This window comes from Tachypleus tridentatus, chromosome 9 (genome assembly GCF_004210375.1).
Source record: "Tachypleus tridentatus isolate NWPU-2018 chromosome 9, ASM421037v1, whole genome shotgun sequence".
NCBI classification, from domain to species: Eukaryota; Metazoa; Arthropoda; class Merostomata; order Xiphosura; family Limulidae; genus Tachypleus; species Tachypleus tridentatus.
This window is the reverse complement of record NC_134833.1, coordinates 68147335-68169542: the sequence shown is the minus strand read 5'-3', so window position 1 is coordinate 68169542 and position 22208 is coordinate 68147335. Positions and strand designations below refer to the sequence as shown.

General features: G+C 31.4%; 1 protein-coding gene across 20 annotated transcripts in view; it reads right to left on the bottom strand.

Annotated features, from left to right (window-relative positions):
- LOC143225405 (uncharacterized) overlaps positions 1 to 22208 on the bottom strand; it is a 106271-nt gene that overhangs the window by 41193 nt on the left and 42870 nt on the right. For 7 of the 20 annotated variants that reach the window (XM_076454773.1, XM_076454762.1, XM_076454765.1 and 4 more), the window contains 9 exons: positions 21274 to 21332; positions 20441 to 20512; positions 10014 to 11486; positions 8106 to 8155; positions 6628 to 6859; positions 5957 to 6157; positions 4847 to 4999; positions 2753 to 3055; positions 2197 to 2399 (listed from right to left, as the gene is read on the bottom strand). In XM_076454773.1, coding sequence (XP_076310888.1) covers positions 2197 to 2399; positions 2753 to 3055; positions 4847 to 4999; positions 5957 to 6157; positions 6628 to 6859; positions 8106 to 8155; positions 10014 to 11486; positions 20441 to 20512; positions 21274 to 21332 — 2746 coding nt within the window. The remainder of the gene's footprint in view (positions 1 to 2196; positions 2400 to 2752; positions 3056 to 4846; positions 5000 to 5956; positions 6158 to 6627; positions 6860 to 8105; positions 8156 to 10013; positions 11487 to 20440; positions 20513 to 21273; positions 21333 to 22208) is intronic. The other 13 variants (XM_076454767.1, XM_076454768.1, XM_076454763.1 and 10 more) reach the window with 12 other exon arrangements.

The window sequence follows — 22208 nt, the reverse complement described above, 5'->3', positions numbered from 1 at the left end:
CTTTATAACATCTTTCTGCTAATCTGAGACACGTTGAACCCAGACCACAACTGACTTACTTTTCAGTTGGATGTCCAACTTTATAACGTTTTTCTTCTAATCCAAGACATGTTGAAGCCAGACCACAATTGATTTACTTTGTATGTAGATGTCAAACTTTATAAGATCGTTCTGAGATAAATTAAAGCCAGATAATAGCTGACTTACTTGGTATATAAATGTCCAACTTTAATATACCCTTGCAAAACCAGGTCAAAACACCTTGACAACTTAAGATACTGATAAATGTAATCTATTTGGGCAAAAAACATCTGGGGAAGTGCCTTGGGATATGACCAGTTATATCAAGTGCAGTGCATTCAGGTAGAAAATACTCAGGGAAAGCACCTTAGATCCTAAATAAATTGTTATTGTTCGGTAATGTGATGAGTATAATGATGATAGCTCTCGTCTCACCAAATATATGTTCATGATGTATAAGTTTTTATTAGTGTTAGTCATACAAAACCCTCTCCAAAGGAAACCACCTTGGTCCATCACTCCATCAACTGGGAACTGGAAGTGTTAAGGACCCCCATGCTCCACTAGAAGAGAAGAGAGAGAAATTTGCAAGTGGGATCCCATAGGAAGAAGACACTGGAGGCAGTGCAATGGTTATCTGCATTACACCACTTTGAAAAGCAGAAAGATGCCATTATAAGAATCACTGTTCAGTAGGGATAGGCAGAAATCTGTGTCTGTTTTACTCACGAGGTCCATGAGTGATGGTCCTTCACATAAAAACAATGAAATAAAGATATATATAGACACATACTACCAGACAAGCTGCCAGTGGTCTTATAGAAACACATCATCTAAATATTGAGCATCATAAAAATATCATAATCAGTGTGAATATAAAATGAAACATAGTTGACCAGGCAACATCTACCACTGGATGGAATCCTGAAATATGATGAGTATAGCAACAGCAATCTAAGAATTAATAATAATATGTCAATTGGGAAAGTGATTTTTTTTCTAGAATAGTAGAGGGAGTTAGCTGTGCAAGTATAGATGGTGCAATATGACTAGTGGAGGATGATCCATGATCAAAGAAAAAATGGTGTAAATTGAGAGATATCTAACAAGGCAGTCTTGTCAGATAATACATACATAAATAAAAATAGTTTCATGTGTATTAAAAATTCTCAGTTTCATATTATTGCTTAATCCATGTTTCACCATACTTCATTTAGAGATCATGCATTTCTTGGAACTTGTATTTTCATCATAGCTTTGGTCTACTTCAGCAGCCATGTTATGTTACAACACTTCAAGCCTTCCACTTAATAGCAACTTCCTGTTCTCTGCTTGAGGCATCTGTAGCTTTACTGCATGTCTGGATGAATAACTTTTAAACTCCACCAGTAAATCTTAACCAAGTTAATTAAAATCTAGGCCACTAGTTTAATAACCTACTTCAATCATGAAAAGAACCAGCCATAATTTTGCAAGCAGAGCAATGAGAAATAAGAGTTTCTGAGCACCTCTGGTTGTCTCTCAAGTCTCGTTTAGGCTTGTTAGATTGTCAAATCAAAATACCTACCAAGTTAATTAGATTAGATTAGTACAAACGTTTAGCCATGATTATACAGCAAACCTGGATCGAGCTAGCACTGGGTAAGCCCTGGTAAGGGAAGGTAAGACTGTCCTGTGAACAAATAACAAAATGGTTGGTCTACAAATTCTTGTGTAATAATAATTTCACGTGTTAAATAATCACATGGTTGTAATAATCATTTGTCTTATTAATTGAAATTAAACTTGTTTTCTTGTGACATGTGTCCGAAGTCAATAAGTGTATTCTAGTCAATACACTTATACAATCTTTCTACTATGTTGAAACAAGATGAAAACTTACCTCATGTATAGCTTTATACAGTCCTGTAATACTAACATAAGAACATGCAGCTTTATACAGACCTGTGATACTTAGATATGAACATGCAGTTTTGTACAGTCCTGTGATACTGAGGTAAGAACATGAAGCTTTATACAATCCTGTAATACTAAGATAAGAACATGTAGCCTTATACAGCCCTGTGATACTGAGATAAGAACATGAAACTTTATACAGACCTGTGATACTATGATGAAAACTTGCTATGCATCCCAATAACACAAACCTTCCACTAAAATGAGACAAAGACTTACCTCATATCCTGATATCCAACTTGATACAGTCCTTCTGGTACACTGAGACAGGATGAAGACAGACTATTAACCACAGCAGTTTCCATACTATTACTAACTGTGCTATAATGTGGGTAGGGCTGGCTTGTTGCATGAAGATTTCCAAGATCACAACTGTAGGCTTCAGCTTTTGGTGTTTGTTTGGCATTCAGAAAACTTTCTTCCTAAGTAGTAAGAAATTAAATGGCTAACTTATGAGAAAATATTGTATTTTTAAAAAAGTTCTGATATATGATATTTAATTTACTTTGTAAAGTATTCTTAGCTTTCAATGACACTAATAGCTGGAACAGCACTAAATGTTTTTTTTTTTTACTTTTGCTGTGTTCAACAAGACATAACCAAGAAACACAATAATTTTATTATAATCAGATTGCTATAAATACTTGAACACAGTCATCATAATGGTGTGGGCCACCACGTTTCATTAATACTTCATATACATATGCTCTCTTACATTTAAATATCAGTTAGTAGTTTTGGATAAAAGATATAAGACAACAGCAAAATTACTCACAGAAGCTCTGGAATCTGAAAGACTGTAGAAAGATAAAGGTCCAAGATGTGGACAGATTTTGTTACATCCAAAACATGAAGTATTGGCATTCAATATATCAGACAATAAACTTGCTTGCCAAGAACTACAAGAAACCTGAACAGGAGCTGAAAATGCTACTAATGAAGAATCAGAAGAAATTAGTGGGATTTGAGCAAAAGGAAGAACATCATGGTCAGAATAAAAAGCTGCAGGAGTCACTGACACAGAAGAAGTTTTACCACTAGCTCGATGAACATGAACACTTGATGGTTGTTGTTCATACTGAAATGAAAGGTTTAGTTGATGGTCACTATTAAGATGATAAAACTACAGGAAAGAGTAAAACTAATGTATAATTTAGGTTCAGTTGTTGGTCATGATTATGAAGGCAAAAACTGAAGAAACAGAGTGAAGGTAACATACATTTGAAAGAGAAACAGTAATAGTATGGGAAGGATAATTCTTAAATTTATCATCTATAAAACGTTAGGTGGAATAGGAGTTTACACAACGTTGAAGCTGGTAATGTGGACTGATTTTGGTCTTCTTTTGGATTAACTATGAATATATACATACATGAACAGCATGCTGAAGAAACAAGAGACATTTTCTCAAAATATTTTAAGTTTTAGCATGACTACTACAATAATTGGCATAGTCTTAAAGATATAACATGAAGCAGTTTGCAAATAAGAACATATTTCAAGTAAAAATAATATTAGCCTTTCCTTATTCAACACCATAAAGTATGTATCCATTACCTTATGTTATATTTTACAAACTTTATGAATGAAATTATTTTTTTTTTGCTTTAAGAAATGTAATTGTAACAGTTCAATGTTCTTGCTAAAATAGGGCATCAAAGTCTGAAAATAATACTTTAAATTTAGCTTAACTATGACTTACAGGACAAAATAATAACCTCACTATACTTGTATTCAATATTTCTGTAGATGCAATTTAAAACCTTTTTATCCTACCACTAGCAACAGCACACTGCTTGCTGACTTTAGAGACTGGTCAAATAGAACTACAATTAACATCCCTTTCTTTCATAACATTATTAAGTTATTTCCATCAACATCATACTCATAATTCAAATTATGGTGCCCAACATTCACTACTGTACATTTATTATAAGTAAATGTCATCTGCCATTTATTTTTTCATCTCAACAAATAACTCAAACCCTTCAAAAAGCAGCATTGTCCTCATCAGAGCCAGCAACACTCAAAACTTTAATATCATCAGCAAATATAAATAAAGTATTGACCGTTCCTTCATCCGTGTCACAGATGTTAGTAAATAAAGTATTTACTATTCCTTCATCAATGTCATAGATGTTAGTAAATGAAGTATTTACTATTCCTTCATCCATGTCACTGATGTTAGTAAATAAAGTATTTACTATTCCTTCATCTATGTCATAGGCGTTAGCAAAAACAAACAAATAAAGGTTCTAGGACTGACATATCCAACTTGTGAAATTAACCAATTTGACTGAAATTTATCTATTACAAACTTCTAATTTCTTCCATAAGAACAACCAGTCTCTTATACTTATAGTTATAATATTTTTATGTAGCAGTTTGTCAAATGTTTCAGTGACTTCAAATAATATTTTTTACAGTGACTTCAAATAATGACTTTTTATGGTGACTTTAACTAATAACTTTTTACAGTGACTTTAGATCTTGACTTTTATGATCACTTTAAATCTTATGTTTATCTTGAAAAAGCAAACAAATAAAAATAGAACTTCTTTTTCTGATACAAATTTATCTTTCTGTAAGAATTAAGTTTTAAAAAACACAATATTCTTATCCCTCTACTTTATACACACCATTATTACATTTATCAACTCACAGATAATAAAAGTAGTGATTCCTTTAAGTTGTACTCAAAAGTTTGCAGTAAGGTATGTTTAGAACACTAGCTAAACACTATCAATTAAAGAAGTAAAGAGAAATAATTGTAAAGGTCTGTAAATGAAGGAGGGAAAAAAACAACTCTTACAGCAAGAGTTTTTCCAAGGAAAGGAGAAACTGAATGAAATTTTCCGATGCTACAAACCTGTGATTGTGAGCATGACACTTGGAAGTTCCATGTTTCCATTTGTCTTGCTGAGTCAAGTTTGTGAATTGGGTGACCGAGCAACATCAGCCACTGATCATTGCCTTGTTTTGTGGGTGTGTTTGGGATGCTTTCTTCATTTTCAAAACTCTGCTTGTAAGCAAATTAAAAAATGTTTAGTATAACTGGTTCATGCCAAACATGGATATTGAATATTTTAATATTTCATGATAAACTTTTGGCAAATATTCTACTCATGAAAATAAAAACCTAAACATATAAAAAACACCAAATTCTAGTTCTAACTGTTACAGCAATACTGTTTAAAACAAAATGAATGCATACATTATTAAACTGTATGGCTTCTGAAATATGAATAGGAACAAAATAGAGAGAGCATAAAATATTTATTATTTAGATAAATCAGATATTTTGTAAGTAAACAAAATTGACTGTATTATTGATTATATTTTAGAATCCAAAAACAATAACTCTGGGCATTACTCTGTACCTGTTCTTGTAAAGAGCCTTGAACTTGAGTGAAATATATTAATTGTTTGGATTAGAACAACTGGCAGTTAGTCGTGATTGAAAAATACTCCTTGATATGAATACATGAAAGCAGGGAGAGCTGTGACTGAAACTTCATGGAACTTTCATGAATACATGACATTATCATTCTAGAAATTCAATTTACATAGTGTTAAAACTTAGTATAAACGATATGTGTCCCAATTACAATTGTTTTTACTTGCAGTAAAATGTTCTTATAAACTGACAAAGGCTATTTCCCATATATACCTGACAACCGTTTTATATTGGATAACCCTGAACATAGATTATTCTAATAGCAGTCAGCTAGAGTAAGTTCACTTCAGTTAACAAATAAGTCATTTTTTCTGCATAAGAAATTTTGTCCCTTCATTCAAACTGTTAATTTCATGCAGAAATGGATATGGTAAGATTACATTATAAAAAAATATTTTCTACAGATAGGAATTATGCAAGGTCATGAGCTCTGGAGACCATTAAAAATTGTTTGTTAAGAAATGATGGAATGACTAGTTTAACATTTATCTGTACGCGAACAGTAACAACCATGGTTTGTACCTTAGTTTGAGAAAAATCTTTTATACTGTTGTGTTCTTGATGATGTTGGAATAGAGAACTAGATGTAGCAGTTGTGGGAGTAAGATCAGCTGCATGCACCACTGGTAGTTGATCTGGATGTTGTTTCAATTGTGTGACAATATTGCATATTTGTTCAATAAACACAGCTGCATAACTTTCAGCAAGAAGGTCAGTCATGACCTAAAACAAAAGATGTAGAAGAAAAATAAAGGTTTAGTTATTATATGTAAAATATATATTTATAAAGATAAGTTGTTACATCTAATTTGTACATTTAGCAAGATAAGTTGTTATATATAAAACACACATTTAAACATTACGATCCTATCTCAATATCATTACCGCTTTTTTAAAATGATGATCCTAAGTCCATACAATAACCACTGATTTAAACATAATGGTCCTAACTCCATACCATAACCACTAATTTAAACATGATGATCCTAGATCCATACCATAACCTGTGATTTAAACATGATGATTGTAATTTCATACTATAGCCTAGATTTCTGATCAATACAGATTAAGGACAGCTAGTTTTGTAGAATGACTGTTTCATCTTGAAGATACAGTAATCCATAAATACATTTATATTGGTTCTGACCTTAGAAATGTAAAGTTTATTGTAAATATCTTAAAAGATCACTTACTAAGTTGTTTGATATTTCTTCTGGAATAACATCTTCAATATCAAACTTGAACTTTACATTCTTCCCTTTTGTGGATTCCAACTGGCACTCAACAACACTTCCATTTTCAACACTCAACACTGTTAACCTTGGACCTCGATCCTGGGTCTTTCGGCGTTTCATGAGCCTCTTACGTTGTTTTCCATGGATATCTGGTAATCTTCCCTGTTCACTAATGGGCTCAGTTCTATAACTTATATAAAACTATAATTAGTATATTTTTAAATGTAGATAACAGCATCACTAGTTCAGTCAAAAGCTAGCATTATGTTTGAAGTTACTTTTTTGTACACATTAACTTTATTTTCTGTTTATTAACACACAAGCCAAATTAATACAATCATTTTAGAACCAATAGAAGCTGAAATGTAATTAACTGTGGAGACAAGTTCATGTATACAGTAAAATTATTTTACAAAGTATGTTATTTTAAATGCACTGTGAGGTATTATAATAGTATCACACAGCTGTTATTTGAAGTTGGTTTAATAATCTGGACATGAGATGTGGAATACAGTTCCTTATATTAGTTTCACACATCTATTACTTGGAATTGGTTTAACAATCTGGACATGAGAAATGGAATACAGTTCCTTATACTAGTATCACACAGCCATTATCTGGAATTGGTTTAACAAGCTGGACATGAGAAGTGGAACACAGTTCCTTATACTAGTATCACATAGCCATTACATGGAGTTGGTTGAACAACCTGAACATGAGAAGTGGAATACAGTTCCTTCTGCTAGTGTTACACAGGTTTATTGTGGAGTTACACGTGCAGTCTAAACTTATGTACGCAGGGTCATGTAGTGATTAGAAAAATAAATGTAAGTCAGCTATTACTTTTCTATGATATTTGGATAAATACACTAGGTTGAATTGACTGTAAAGTATCTCCAAAGCTTGAATGTTGGCTGATAAATTGAAGGTTGCTCTTTCTGATGAGAATCATTCATACAGAAAAATTGTCAAACAACTTATTGCCAAAAGAGAGTTTCCATTGCTGATCGAGGGAAAAGTAAGACTCTGAAGGAACATCTATTACAGTGATGGACTTCAGAATCACACCTCAGTCAAAACAGGTCTTCATCCAAGAAATAAAGATTGTAGTTTAAAAACAGAACAATTCAATTCAAAAACATTTCCTGAGATAACCAATGACAGGTGCTCTAAATTACTACTTCATATCAATAGCTGTTCTTCTGACAAAAATGCTCAAGCAACTAGATCAAAGCAGTTCAATCAACTACATATCTGTCATGTTTTCTGTTTTCACTGTTCTGGACTTTTCTTCTGCAGAGAAACCTAACACCATGGTAATATCAGTATAGGGCTATGTATACCAAAAAAGTTTGATTGTCAATAAAACATGGTGTTCAATAGTTAGCAATCATTTCAATATTAAGACAAACAAAATCACTTCTATTGGTACACACCTTTGTCCTGCAGTTTTTGGTCCTTCATCAACTTCTGTTACACTCATTTGCTGTCATATCAAAATGAGAATAAAATATATACATGAGAAAATTACTATTACATGTCTTCCAGAAATAAAAATATTAATACTGTAATTGATAACATGGCACGGTTGTTAACATCTGAACTATACATATATTATCTTAATAGTTTGATTAATTTACCTATTTGTAACACAATTTATGTAAAATAGTGGCTGCATTAGGTAAGTTATCATCATTTCACAAGTGCAGGTTAATTAAAAAAAATTTCCTCTTGTAGACCTGAAATGTCTCCAACTGAATCTCAACTTTCTGTTTAAATCAGAATCTTCAGAGCATTGTAGGAGGTAAGAGTGAACGCTTTAAATTATTTAAGTACTTTTATAAAGTTTGAAACACTTTACATTACTACTGAAATAATACATGTATGTTAGACATAAAACTTTTATTATTAAAAGCAATTAGACTCTGGAGATGAATATTTAGTATAAAAATAAACATAATGAATGTTAACACTCCTACGAAAAGACGTTTCTAGTCCTGATTTCTCCAAGCCCGTTCCCCTGGCTGTGGTTTCACTAGATAGTAGATAGGGACAGTGGGAATCTCGTTAATCCATTCATTAATGGATTTAAATGGCAATTTCATTTAAATACAAAATTATTAGCCTAATATTAATAACCTTTCAAGTTGCTCTGGGGCCTATTAGGCCCCACTTTTCGTAGGAGTGTTAATATCCACCCACTGGAGGATGTTCTCTTGTAATGTGACAAGGTCTAATCCACTATAACATTGCTCCCACAATACTCAGTCCCGACACTGTGACTTTTCAGATAATTGATAGTCTTTAACTAGCTATACACAGGTAAATGCATAACACACATCTGGTTAGACCAATACATGTAGACCCATAATACACACCTAGTTAGACTAATATATGTAGACCCATAACACACATCTGGTTAGACCAATACTTGTAGACCCATAAGACACATCTGGTTAGAACAAAACACGTAGACTCATAATACACAGATCACATTAGATCAATACATATAGACTCATAACACACATATCAGGTTAGATGATCACAAATGGACTTATAACACATACATCTGGTAGGATGAACACAAGTATACTCATAAAACACATCTCATTAGATCAATACAAGTAGACTCATAACACATCTTGTTAGATTAACACATGGATATTCATAACACACACATCTGTAAATGAACACATTTAGACTCACAATACACATCTTGCTAGATGAAATCCACAGAATAACAAAGAATTAATTGTGTTTAAAAGCAACATATTTTTACTCATATCATTAATAACTTTGGTGTATGTTTTTTTTGCTATAGGAAATAATGCCCAACTTCTTTCTGAACACCAATCATATATAGATCTGAGCTTCAAAACACTATAAAAACAGTTACATTCTATTGTGTTACTTCTTACATGATATACTAATACTTTCTACAGTAATGAATTAAAATTGTTAGTTTTGCATGAATATGCTTCCATTCCATTTGGTTAATTATGGATTGTACAAATATTCCATTTCTCTTAAAAAACAAATAAAGAGTGTAAGGTTAATGACAGGATCTTCCATGATATGAACTCCCATATTTACTATGAATTTAGCAGTTTAAAGCTGAAAAGTGAGACAGAAAAAAAAGTTAAAAATAGGAATATAATGACTGATTCATCTTTATGAGAAACAAGAGAAAACTGACAGAGTAAAATGATCCCATAAAGCAGATGACAAGTGGGCAAGAGAAAGAAGGAATGTTGCTGAGAATATGCCTCATTTCATGCAGCAAAAGTACCTCCATTTGTTAGTTCACTGAGAAATAACTGGAGTAAAGAGAAACCACAACTTACTGCAGTTCTGCCTTCCAGTCCTTTATGAGGTAACTTTTTATCATTTATATTTCCTGGTAAAACATACATTTCATCTGAGCTTTGAAGATATGACCTCAAAGGAAGGTAGGTTGGTTTTTGAAGTGGGACATGGTTGGCTTTTGTAAAATGGCTACCCACTGTGCTCTCTGAACAAGTTGTTAAAGGTTGAAGCTTCTGATCTCCTGCTGACAAAGTCTGTTTTTTACTAATAACATCCTCATTTGTATAGGTAACTGTGATGCTTGGGATGATGGAAGACAAGGTTGTTACAGACACACCCCAGTTTCTTTTTAGTCCTTTAACATCCTGGCATCCAACTAAGTTCTGCCCTACATGTGAAGCACTACATTCAGCCAGAATGGGGGATTTTTCAGCTGGTATGGAGGATGAAGAAGCTGTATGTAAAATTTTCAAAACTTTTTCTTGCTCTGAAACAAAATCAAATTTAAATGTGGGGATTGGGGTCAAAGGTGGGGAAGGATATGGGGATAACAGTGGCGAGACAACTAAAGGAGCCACTAACTGTGACGTAGGATGAGTTTTACTGACATCTTGTGGAGAGTGAGTTGAAACAGCATGTGAATGGAATGGGAAATAGGTGTTAGCTTGTTCACATGAATCAACACTTCCTTCAAGGGTTGAGTCTACCGAAGGTGCAGGTGAAGATGGCCTGCTCAGGAAAATGCATTGAAGTGGGGACAAAGTTGCAAAAGCTGGAGTGCTAAACGTCCTCTGTAAAGGTGAGCCACCTGTTGGAAAAGTCTGTGATAGGTGGCTGACAGCTACAATAACAGGACTTTGGTCAGTCACAGGAGTAGATGGAAGAACTAAAGTGCATATTGAAGAAGATGGTTGATGAAGTAGAGCTGGTTTGAACTCAGGTGCACCTGGACTTTGTACACCATTCTTTTCTGTTGAAGTCCTCTGACTGGATGACTTTAAGTACTTTCCTTGTTCTGATGGGACCCATAAGTAAGAACTTCTTGATAATTTAGGTGAGTTACACTGGGTGAGTCTTTGTTGTGGCATTATAAGGGCATTTGGTGAGAACAAACTTGGTGGCATCGACACTAGTGTGTCAATATTATGCTTGCTATTTAAAGAGGCAACAATAGGAAACTGTTGAAGAGAAGAGTAAGATGGAGGTACAAGGCCACTGGCCACATTGGACTGGGCAAGTACTCCTGGGGCCAAAGAGGAGTGGTCAGGTGATTCTGGAGGAGCATATGTAGAAGACACGCTCAAACACACTGCAGTTGAAATGTTATTTTGTAAACATGTAGGTAACCCAGCATAATGCCAAGTTTCAAGCGATGATGTTACGTTTAATGTTGGATGTGGGAAGTGTGGATAAGTCACTTTCTGGGAAGATATGTATGGTAATTGATAAGCTTGAAATTGATGTTGTGCTTGTCCTGTTTGACCCAATGGAAGCAGACCAGGATGTATACCCTGTAAATAGTTCATCGATGTTTATATTATCCCTAAATTAAGCTATAACTAATTGCTAAGTTATAGTATATCACCACGCATTCAGCAGTAATCAGTGTCTATACCTAAAGACAAACATTTGACTAACTTGTAATTGTGTTAACAAACCAGAAATGACAGAAATAATGAGCTTTAAATTCTTCTTAAAGAAAAAATAATTTCAAGGGAAAAAAAAACAGTCCCTAAGAATATATCTACTTTTACTTTTGTTGAGGTAATGCATACATGAAATACACTTTTCCACAGGTACTTCATACATGAAATACACATACTTTCTCCAAGGTACTTCATAAATGAAATACACGCATTTTTTCTCAAGGTACTTCATATGTGAAATTCTCACACTTTCCCCAAGGTATATAATACATGAAACATTTATGTTTTCCTAGAAATATTTCAGACATCAAATATATGCACTTTCCCTGACATAATTTATACAGGAAATACAAACACTTTCCCTATGATACTTTACATTATATGTGAATTATATATGTATAATCACTGAAATACTTCACACGTGAAATATGTACAACCCCATTCTGCAAGGTTCTTCAGATATACAATTTAACATAACTTAAGAAAATCACAATTTACACTGAATTGTAAAATTTAATCTGTTGATATCACAGGAAATAATTAATACATTATTAATCTGGTTCTTTTCAAATCCATCTACTATACTTCAAGTGCTTTCAATCTCTACCATGTGATGTGTTTGGAAGAAGATGTATGTTATACTTGAATATTGGTATTAATACTATGTTTAAAAAGTTGTTCTTGTTTCTACAGACAGCAATTTACAGATTGACTACCAACTTGACATAAAACAAGAGATACAACAGTCACCTTAGCCTTCAAACTGTCCAGCTTAAGTTATTATTGTACAGTTGTGGCAATCAGATATCACTCCCCAATTGTCAACCTTACATAAACCAAGAGATGTAACAGTCACCTTAACCTTCAAACAAAACAATGTAGTTATTATTGTAAGTTAGTGGTAATGAGATACCAGTCATTGCCATGGTTAGTAGCCAACACAATAATTCAATTCCTATTATTAATTAGTTACTACTTTACTCATTAGTACATGTTAATTATAATAAACCTATAATTTACATTTTAGCTGTTAATCTGCTGCCATCTTCAGGAAGTTTTAAGAAGGACTGTTAGTGACACTAGGGGCTAGTATGTAATTCTCGGTTCTTTTGTTAAAGTTTGAATCACTTAACTGTATGAATGGTATCTAGGCTTTGTTAAATTCTATGCAAGGTTTACTGTGTTATCAGTTGGATGAATGTAGAGACTTTCATTTTTCTTATTATTTCCATGATATTCAGTTCTATAGTATGATCTCTTTCAAAGAACAATAGCATATGAACCACAGAAAAAAGCCAAAAAAAACTTTCTTCATCTACTTAACTGATAACACACTCAGATAACCTAGCATAGAAGTAAGCAAAGCTTGGATGACGCTGTTTAAACCAGTCTAATAATTAGTAGATTCAAACTTGACTGGAGATTGAATGCACAAGCTTTTTCAACAAGATCAAGCATCACATAAACAGTCCTTACCACCACAAACAGTCCTTGTCAGAACTTTCCCTAAGTCAGTAGCAGATCAATAGCGAAATTGCAGGATATAAATAACTACACTTAGAATCTAGTGATAAAATAAATACTTACTAATTAATAATCAGACCTAGGTTATCACACTTACACAAATAATCACGTCAATGAGAGTCCAACTTAACAACATTAGTCTAAATATCAAACTGTTTACTTTTATTGTTAACTGACAGAATTATTAATCAAAATAAAAAAACTGAAATTATTTTTACAGCCATTATTATCATATATTGGAAATTCCTAATTAAATAGTGATGAATGTATGTAATTAGGATATAGCAGAATCATGACTTATTTCATATAATTCGTTCTTGATATGTTAGTTGATGGATGTCTCAGTTCAACCATGATGCTCTGTGTTACCATACTTTTTTCAACCATGGTAAAGAAATTTATCTATTAGTATCAGGTGATAAAAAATTAATAATGTTAGGAATGAAAGTTTTTTTTACTTATTGTGCTTAAAGGAAGGGAAGTAAAAAGTTAAATTCCTTGGCCCCTTTTAAAAGTTTTAATAAATTCGTGTTACATTCACGGGTGTATGAATTTTCTTTCTGGTGGTCAGAAGCCAAATATGATAAAAATTTACATTTTTTGAGGCAAAACAATTTCTCAAAGTATTGCAATATATCCTTAAGTATATTATGAAAATGAGAATGCATTCTTCTTTATCCCATATTTCCCCAGGCCCCCTAATTGATGCCCATCCCCAGGACTGTAGAAGCCACCCTCTTGTCAGATCTGCTTGAAGGAAAATTTTAGTTGAAAAGGACAATGATTCATGGAAGGCTAAATAATTACCAACCTTCCTTAACAGTACTATAGTTTATAGCAAGCTATATAATTGTCAACCTTCCTTAATAGTAATATGGTTCATGGCAAGTTAAGAAAATATCAACCTCCCTTAACAGTAATATGGTCTTTGGCAAAGTAATTAATTGTCAACCTTCCTTAACAATAATATGGTTGATAACAAGCTAAATCATTTTCAACCTTCCTCAACAGTAAAATGATTTATAACAAGCTAAATAATGGTAAACTTTCCTAAAACAGTAATACAGTTTATAGGAAGCTAAATATGTGTAAACTTTCCATGACAGTAATATGGTTTATAGCAGCCAAAATAATTACCAACCTTCCTTAACAGTAATATTGTTCATATAAAGTCAAACAATTATATACATTCCTTAATTGTGATATAGTTTAGAGCAAAATAAATAATTATCAACCTTCCTCAAGAGCATATGGTTTATAGCAAGCTAACTAATTGTCAACCTCCGTTAAGAGTAATATGGTTTATAGCAAGCTAACTGATTGTCAACCTCCGTTAAGAGTAATATGGTTTACAACAAGCTAAATAATTGTCAATCTTCTATAACAGTAATGTGGTTTATAGCAAGCTATATAATTGTCAACCTTCCTTAACAGTAATATGGTTTATAGCAAGGTAAATAAATTTTAACCTTCCTAAATTGTAAAATCGTTAATAGCAAGTTAATAATTATCAAACTTCCTTCACGCTAATATGGTTCATAGCAAGATAAAGAATTATCAACCTTCCTTAACACTACTATTGTTTAAAGCAAGATAAATAATTGTCATCATTTCTTAACAGTAATATGGTTTATAGAAATCTAAATAATTGTGGACTTTCCTTAACATCAATATGATTGAAAGGAAGCTAAATAATTGTCAACTTTCCTAAACAGTAATATGGTTTATATTAAGCAAAAAAAATTATCAACCTTCCTTAATAGTGATATAATTTAGAGCAAAATAAATAATTATCAACCTTCCTCAAGAGTAATATGGGGTATAGCAAGCTAAACAATTGTCAACCTCCCTTAACAGCAATATGGTTTAGAGCAAGTTAATTAATTGTCTACGTTCTTTAACAATAATATGGTTTAAAGCAAGCTAAATAATTATCAACCTTCCTTAACAGTAATGTGATTTATAGCAAGCTAAATCATTTCTGACCTTCCTGAACAGGAAAATGATTTATAACAAGCTAAACATGGGTAAACTTTCCGAAAACAGAAATATGTTTTATAGGAAGCTAAATAATTGTTAACTATCCATAACAGTAATGTGGTATAGAGTAAGTTAAACAATTGTTAACCTTCTTAACAGTAATATGGTTTATATCAAGTAAAACAATTATCAACCTTCTTTAACAGTAATATGGTTCATACCAAGCCAAACAATTATCAACATTCCTTAATAGTTATGTAGTTTAGAGCAAAATAAATAATTATCAACCTTCCTCAAGAGTAATATGGTTTATAGCAAGCTAAATAATTGTCAACCTTATTTAACAGTAGTATGGTTTATAGCAAGGTAAATGATTTTCAACCTTCCTTAATATTAATATAATAAGGTTTATAGTAAGCAAAATAAATGTCAACTTTCCATAACAGTAATATGGTTTATATTAAGCAAAACAATTACCAACCTTCCTTAATAGTGATATAATTTAGAACAAAATAAATAATTGTCAACCTTCCTTAACAGTAAAATAATTTATAACAAGCTAAATAAGGGTAAACTTTCCGAAAACAGTAATATGTTTTATTGGAAGCTAAAAAATTGTTAACCTTCCTAAACAGTAATATGGTTTATAGCAGCCAAAATAATTACCAACCTTCCATAACAGTAATATGGTTTATATGAAGCAACACAATTATCAACCTTCTTCATCAGTAACATGGCTCATATCAAGCCAAACAATTACCAACCTTCCTTAATAGTGATATAATTTAGAACAAAATAAATAATTGTCAACCTTCCTCAAAAGTAATATGGTTTATAGCAAGCTAAATAATTGTCAACCTTATTTAACAGTAGTATGGTTTATAGCAAGGTAAATGATTTTCAAACTTCCTTAATATTAATATAATAAGGTTTATAGTAAGCAAAATAAATGTCAACTTTCCATAACAGTAATATCGTTTATATTAAGCAAAACAATTACCAACCTTCCTTAATAGTGATATAATTTAGAACAAAATAAATAATTGTCAACCTTCCTTAACAGTAAAATAATTTATAACAAGCTAAATAAGGGTAAACTTTCCGAAAACAGTAATATGTTTTATTGGAAGCTAAAAAATTGTTAACCTTCCTAAACAGTAATATGGTTTATAGCAGCCAAAATAATTACCAACCTTCCATAACAGTAATATGGTTTATATGAAGCAACACAATTATCAACCTTCTTCATCAGTAACATGGCTCATATCAAGCCAAACAATTACCAACCTTCCTTAATAGTGATATAATTTAGAACAAAATAAATAATTGTCAACCTTCCTCAAAAGTAATATGGTTTATAGCAAGCTAAATAATAATCAACCTCCATTAACAGTAATAGAGTTTATAGCAAATTAATTATTTGTCAACCTTCCTTAACACTAATATGGTTAATAGCAAGCTAAATAACTGTCAACCTTCCTTAACACTAATATGGTTAATAGCAAGCTAAATAACTGTCAACCTTCCTTAATATTAATATGGTTTATAGCAAGCTAACTAATTGTCAACCTCGTTAAGAGTAATATGACTTATAACAAGCTAAATAACTGTGAACCTTCTATAACAGTAATGTGGTTTATAGCAAGCTATATAATTGTCAACCTTCTTTAACATGGTTTATAGCAAGCTAAATAATTGTCAACCTTCCTTAACTGTAATATGGTTTATAGCAAGGTAAGTAATTATCAACCTTACTTAACAGGAATATGGTTTATATCAAGCAAAATAATTATCAACCTTTCTTAATAGTTATATAGTTTAGAGCAAAATAAATAATCATCAATCTTTTTTAAGAATAATAAGGTTTATAGAAAGCTAAATAATTATTAACCTTCCTTAGCAGTAATATGATTTATAGCAAGCTTAATAATTGTCATCCTTCCTTAACAGTAATATGGTTTATAGCAAGGTAAATAATTTTCAACCTTCCTAAACTGTAAAATCGTTAATAGCAAGGTAATAATTGTCAACTTTCCTAAACAGTGATAGGGCTTGTAGCAAGATAAATAACTGTCAACCTTCCTTAATAGTTATAAGGTTTATAGTAAGCAAAATAAAGGTCAACTTTACTTAACACTAATATCGTTTATTGTAAGTTAAATAATTGTCAATTTTTGAAAACAGTAATATGGTTTATAGTAATGTAAATAATTGTAAAAATGCCTTAACAGAAATATGGTTTATAGCAAGATAAATAATTATACACCTTACTTAACAGTAATATGGTTTATAGAAACCTAAATAATTCACAACCTTACTTCATAGTGATATGGTTTATAAAAAGCTAAATAACTGTCAACCTTCCATAACAATAATTAGGTTTGTAGCAAGCTATATAATTATCAACCTTCTTTAACATTAACATTGTTTATTTGGAGCTAAAAAATAGTCAACCTTCCTTAAGAGTAATATGGTTTATAGCAAGGTAAATAATTTTCAACCTTCCTAAAGTGTAAAATTGTTAATAGCAAGTTAGTAATTATCAATATTCCTTCACAGTAATACGGTTTATAGCAATTTAAATAATTATCAACCTTCCTTAAGAGTAATATCGGTTATAGCAAGTTAAATAATTACCAACTTTCCTTAAGAGTAATATTGTTTATAGCAAGCTAAATAATTGTGAAATATCCTTAAAACTAATATGATTTATAGAAAGCTAAATAACTCTCAACTTTTCTAAACAATAATATGGTTTACCAAAGGCTAAATAATTATCAACCTTAGATAACATTAACAGGGTTTACAGTAAGCTACATACATGTTAACCTTCCGTAACAGTAATATCGTTTATAGCAAGGTACATAATTGTTGACTGTACTAAACTGTAAAATTGTTAAGAGCAAGTGAATAATTATCAACCTTCCTTCACAGTAATATGGTTTATAGCAAGATAAATAATTATCATCCTTCCATTAACACTACTACTGTTTACAGCATGATAAATAATTGTCAGCATTTCTTAACAGTAATATGGTTTATAGCAAGTTAATTAATTGTCAATCTTCTATAAAAGTAATATGGTTGACATTTTACTGTTAAGGGAGGTCGAAAATGATTTATAACAAGCTAAATAATGGATTAACTTTCCTAAAACACTAATATGATTTATAGAAAGATAAATAATTATCTTTCCATAACAGTAATATGGTTTATAGGAAGTTAAATAATTGTTAACCTTCCTTAACTGTAATAGGGTTTATAGGAACAAATATAATTACCAACCTTCCTTAACAGTAAGCTACATACATGTTAACCTTCCGTAACAGTAATATCGTTTATAGCAAGGTACATAATTGTTGACTGTACTAAACTGTAAAATTGTTAAGAACAAGTGAATAATTATCAACCTTCTTTCACGGTAGTATGGGTTATATCAAGCAAAAAAATTATCAACCGTCATTAATAGTAATATAGTTTAGAGCAAAATAAATAATTATCAATCTTCCTTAATAGTTATATGGTCTACAGCAAGCTAAATAATTATCAATCTTCCTTAATAGTTATATGGTCTACAGCAAGCTAAATAATTATCAACCTTCCTTAACAGTAATATGGTTGATATCAAGCAAAACTATTAAGAACCTTCCTTAAAATTAATATAGTTTATAGCACAATAAATAATCATCAACTTTCTTTAAGAGTAATAAGGTTTATAGAAAGCTAAATCATTGTCCACATTCCTTAACAGTAAAATTGTTTATAACAAGCTAACTGATGGTCAAATTTCCCAAACAGTAATATAGTTTCTAAGAAACTAAATAATTGTTAACTTTCCATAACAGTAATACAGTATAAAGCAAGTTAAAGAATTGTTATTCTTCCTTAACAGTTATTTGGTTTATATCAGGCAAAACAATTACAAACCTTCTTCAAAAGTAATATGGTTCATATCAAGCTAAACAATTATCAACCTTCCTTAATAGTACGACTCGTTATTTGTGGGTAATGGGCTCGCACCCCCGTCGCGCCAAACATGCTCGCCCTTTCAGCTTTGGGGGCATTATAATGTAACGATCAATCCCACTATTCGTTGGTAAAAGAGTAGCCCAAGAGTTGCCGGTGGGTGGTGATGACCAGCTGCCTTCCCTCTAGTCTTGCACTGCTAAATTAGGGACAGCTAGCACAGATAGCCCTCGAGTAGCTTTGTGCAAAATTGAAAAAAACAAACAAATCCTTAATAGTAATATAGTTTGGAGAAAAATAAATAATTATCATCCTTCCTCAAGAGTAATATGGTTTATAATAACCAAAATAATTACCAACCTTCCTTAACGGTAATATGGTTTCTTTCAAGCTAAATAAATGTCAACCTTCCTTAACAGTAATAGGGTTTATAAGAAGGTAAATAAATATGAAACTTCCTTAAAACTAATGTGGTTTATAGCAAGGGAAATAATTCTCAACTTTCCTTAACAGTAATATCTTTTATTGCACACTAAATAATTGGCAATTTTTCTAAACAGTAATACATTTTATAGCAAGCTAAATAATTGTCGACCTTAATTAACAGTAATATGGTTTACTAAAGGCTAAAGGATTATCAACTTTCCTTAACAGTAATATGGTTTACCAAAGGCTAAAGGATTAGCAACCTTCCTTAACAGTAATACAGTTTATAGAAAGCTAAAGAACAATCAACCTTCCTTTAAGAGTAATATGGATCATAGCAAGTTAAATAATTACCAAACGTCCTTAACAGTAATATGGTTTATAGCAAGTTAATTATTTGTCAATCTTCCTTAACAGAAATACGGTTAATAGCAAGCTAAATGACTATCACCCTTCCTTAACAGTAATATGATTTATAGCAAGCTAAATCATTTTCGACCTTCCTTAACAGTAAAATGATTTATAACAAGCTAAATAAGGGTAACCTTTCCGAAAACAATAATATGTTTTATAGGAATCTAAATAATTGTTAACTTTCCATAACAGTAATATTGTTTATAGCAACCAAAATAATTACCAACCTTCTTTAGCAGTAATATGGTTTTTACAAAGCAAAACAATTAAAAACTTTCCTTAAAAATAGTATGGTTTACCAAAGGCTAAATAATTATCAACCTTCCTTAACAGTAATATGGTTTATTGCAAGCTAAATAACTGTCAACTATCCTACACAGTCATATCGTTCATAGCAAGCTGGATAATTGTCAACCTTCCTTAACAGTAATATGGTTTATAGAAAGCTAAATAATTATCAACCTTCCTTAACAGTAATACAGTTTATAACAATTTAAATAATTATCCACCTCCCATAACAGTTTTATTCTTGAAGTTAGGCAATTTCTGCTATCATGAGAGACTTGAGAAAGGTGGAAAAACTGTGGGCAAGAGAATAAAATTATGATGATAAAATAAACATTATTCACAAGTTTATAAAATATTACTTCTAAAACATTCCTGATACAATGATTCAATACTTTATCAGTTATGAAATTTTAGCTTCCACAACTATCAGGTGAAATGTTGAAGGAATTAATTGGGATATTTTTTTATCGCTCTTTGATTTTGGGGTAGCAGTAAAGATTGTGTTATATGAGGGTTTAGCTTGTAGTGTACCCTGGTGGTATATTAATTCACTTTACAATATCGAACTGTAATCAATAGATCTAGCAGAATATGTCACAACCCATTTGTAAAGTGGTTTGAAGTCTTTATCATGATGCCATCTAGTAATTACAAGTATACAGCTTTACAAGTGTTGCATCATTATTCAATATAGAAGAAACTTTAAATTAAATCAATAAAAAAACAACAAAATATACCCAACTGACTTTTAGAGGTAAATCAATGAACAGAAATTAGACCATAATTAATACACCCCCATCAAGTTAACATGTAAATCTTAAATGCATTGGCATGTGAAAGATGCAGGAAGTAAAAATATGCAGAAAATAGAAATTCTTGTAAGGACACTAAAACTAAAAATGTCAGCTTTCTTCATGATCTCATTCTATGGGAACATAACTTCCTCAGTTTGAAACATGTATTCTGTCTGTCACAATTCATGATATTTACACAATTCTTATATATATTTGGTTCCAAGTTTAAACACTTCAGATTCAAACAATAAGTGGCTTACCTTTTGAGATTCAGCCACCAGAGGTTTTGATGAAGAGGTAGTTTCTCCTGTACCTAAAGCTAGAAAGATATATATTTTTTGATAATTTTACCGATTATTACAAGTGCAAGACATATGAGTGAGACATACAGCAGCTCATGAATACTACACTAGCTTAACTCTGCATGTTATATATTACGAAACAACTAGACATTTCAATGTAATATACTTTTATTTTTCTTCATTAAATAATAAAAATATATCACAAATCAAAACATATAACACTAAACATATTATTTATTGTGATTCTGATAATTTATCACACAAATATTCTTGGCTTCAGAGATTTCAGATAGGTTTTTATTTGATTTCAATACTTAATGTATACTTATCTTAATTTTCAAAGCATTATTGCACAACTGTCTTCAGCACACACATATTCAGGGTGATTCATCTGATTCCCTTATGTTTCTAATGTAAAAAAAATATGCTTATACAGTTATAGCACAGATGCTCATAATGTTTAACATTTTGGATGTTTCTGGGTTTTACAGCCATATAATTGTTCAAGCTATATTTCATAAAAAATTGCATCCATATTTAATTTCATAGCACGTATTTTCTATACATTTTCTGATTGTTGATTATGCTTCACACAATATGTGCTGGTTTTTGATCACACAAATTAGAATCCCACCTTTCAAACATTCTGTGTATGAGACAGTTAGGTTTTAAACATTCTGTGTATGGGACTATTTAGTTTTAAACATTCTGTGTACAGGCTTGCTCAATTTCAAACATTCTGTGTAGGAGCATATTCAGTTTCTAAAATTTTGTATACAGGCATGTTTGGTTTCAAATATTCTGTGTACAAGTCTGTTCAGTTTATAATAATCTGTGTACAGGCCTGTTCAGTTTCAAACATTCTGCATGTAGGCATGTTTAGTTTATAATAT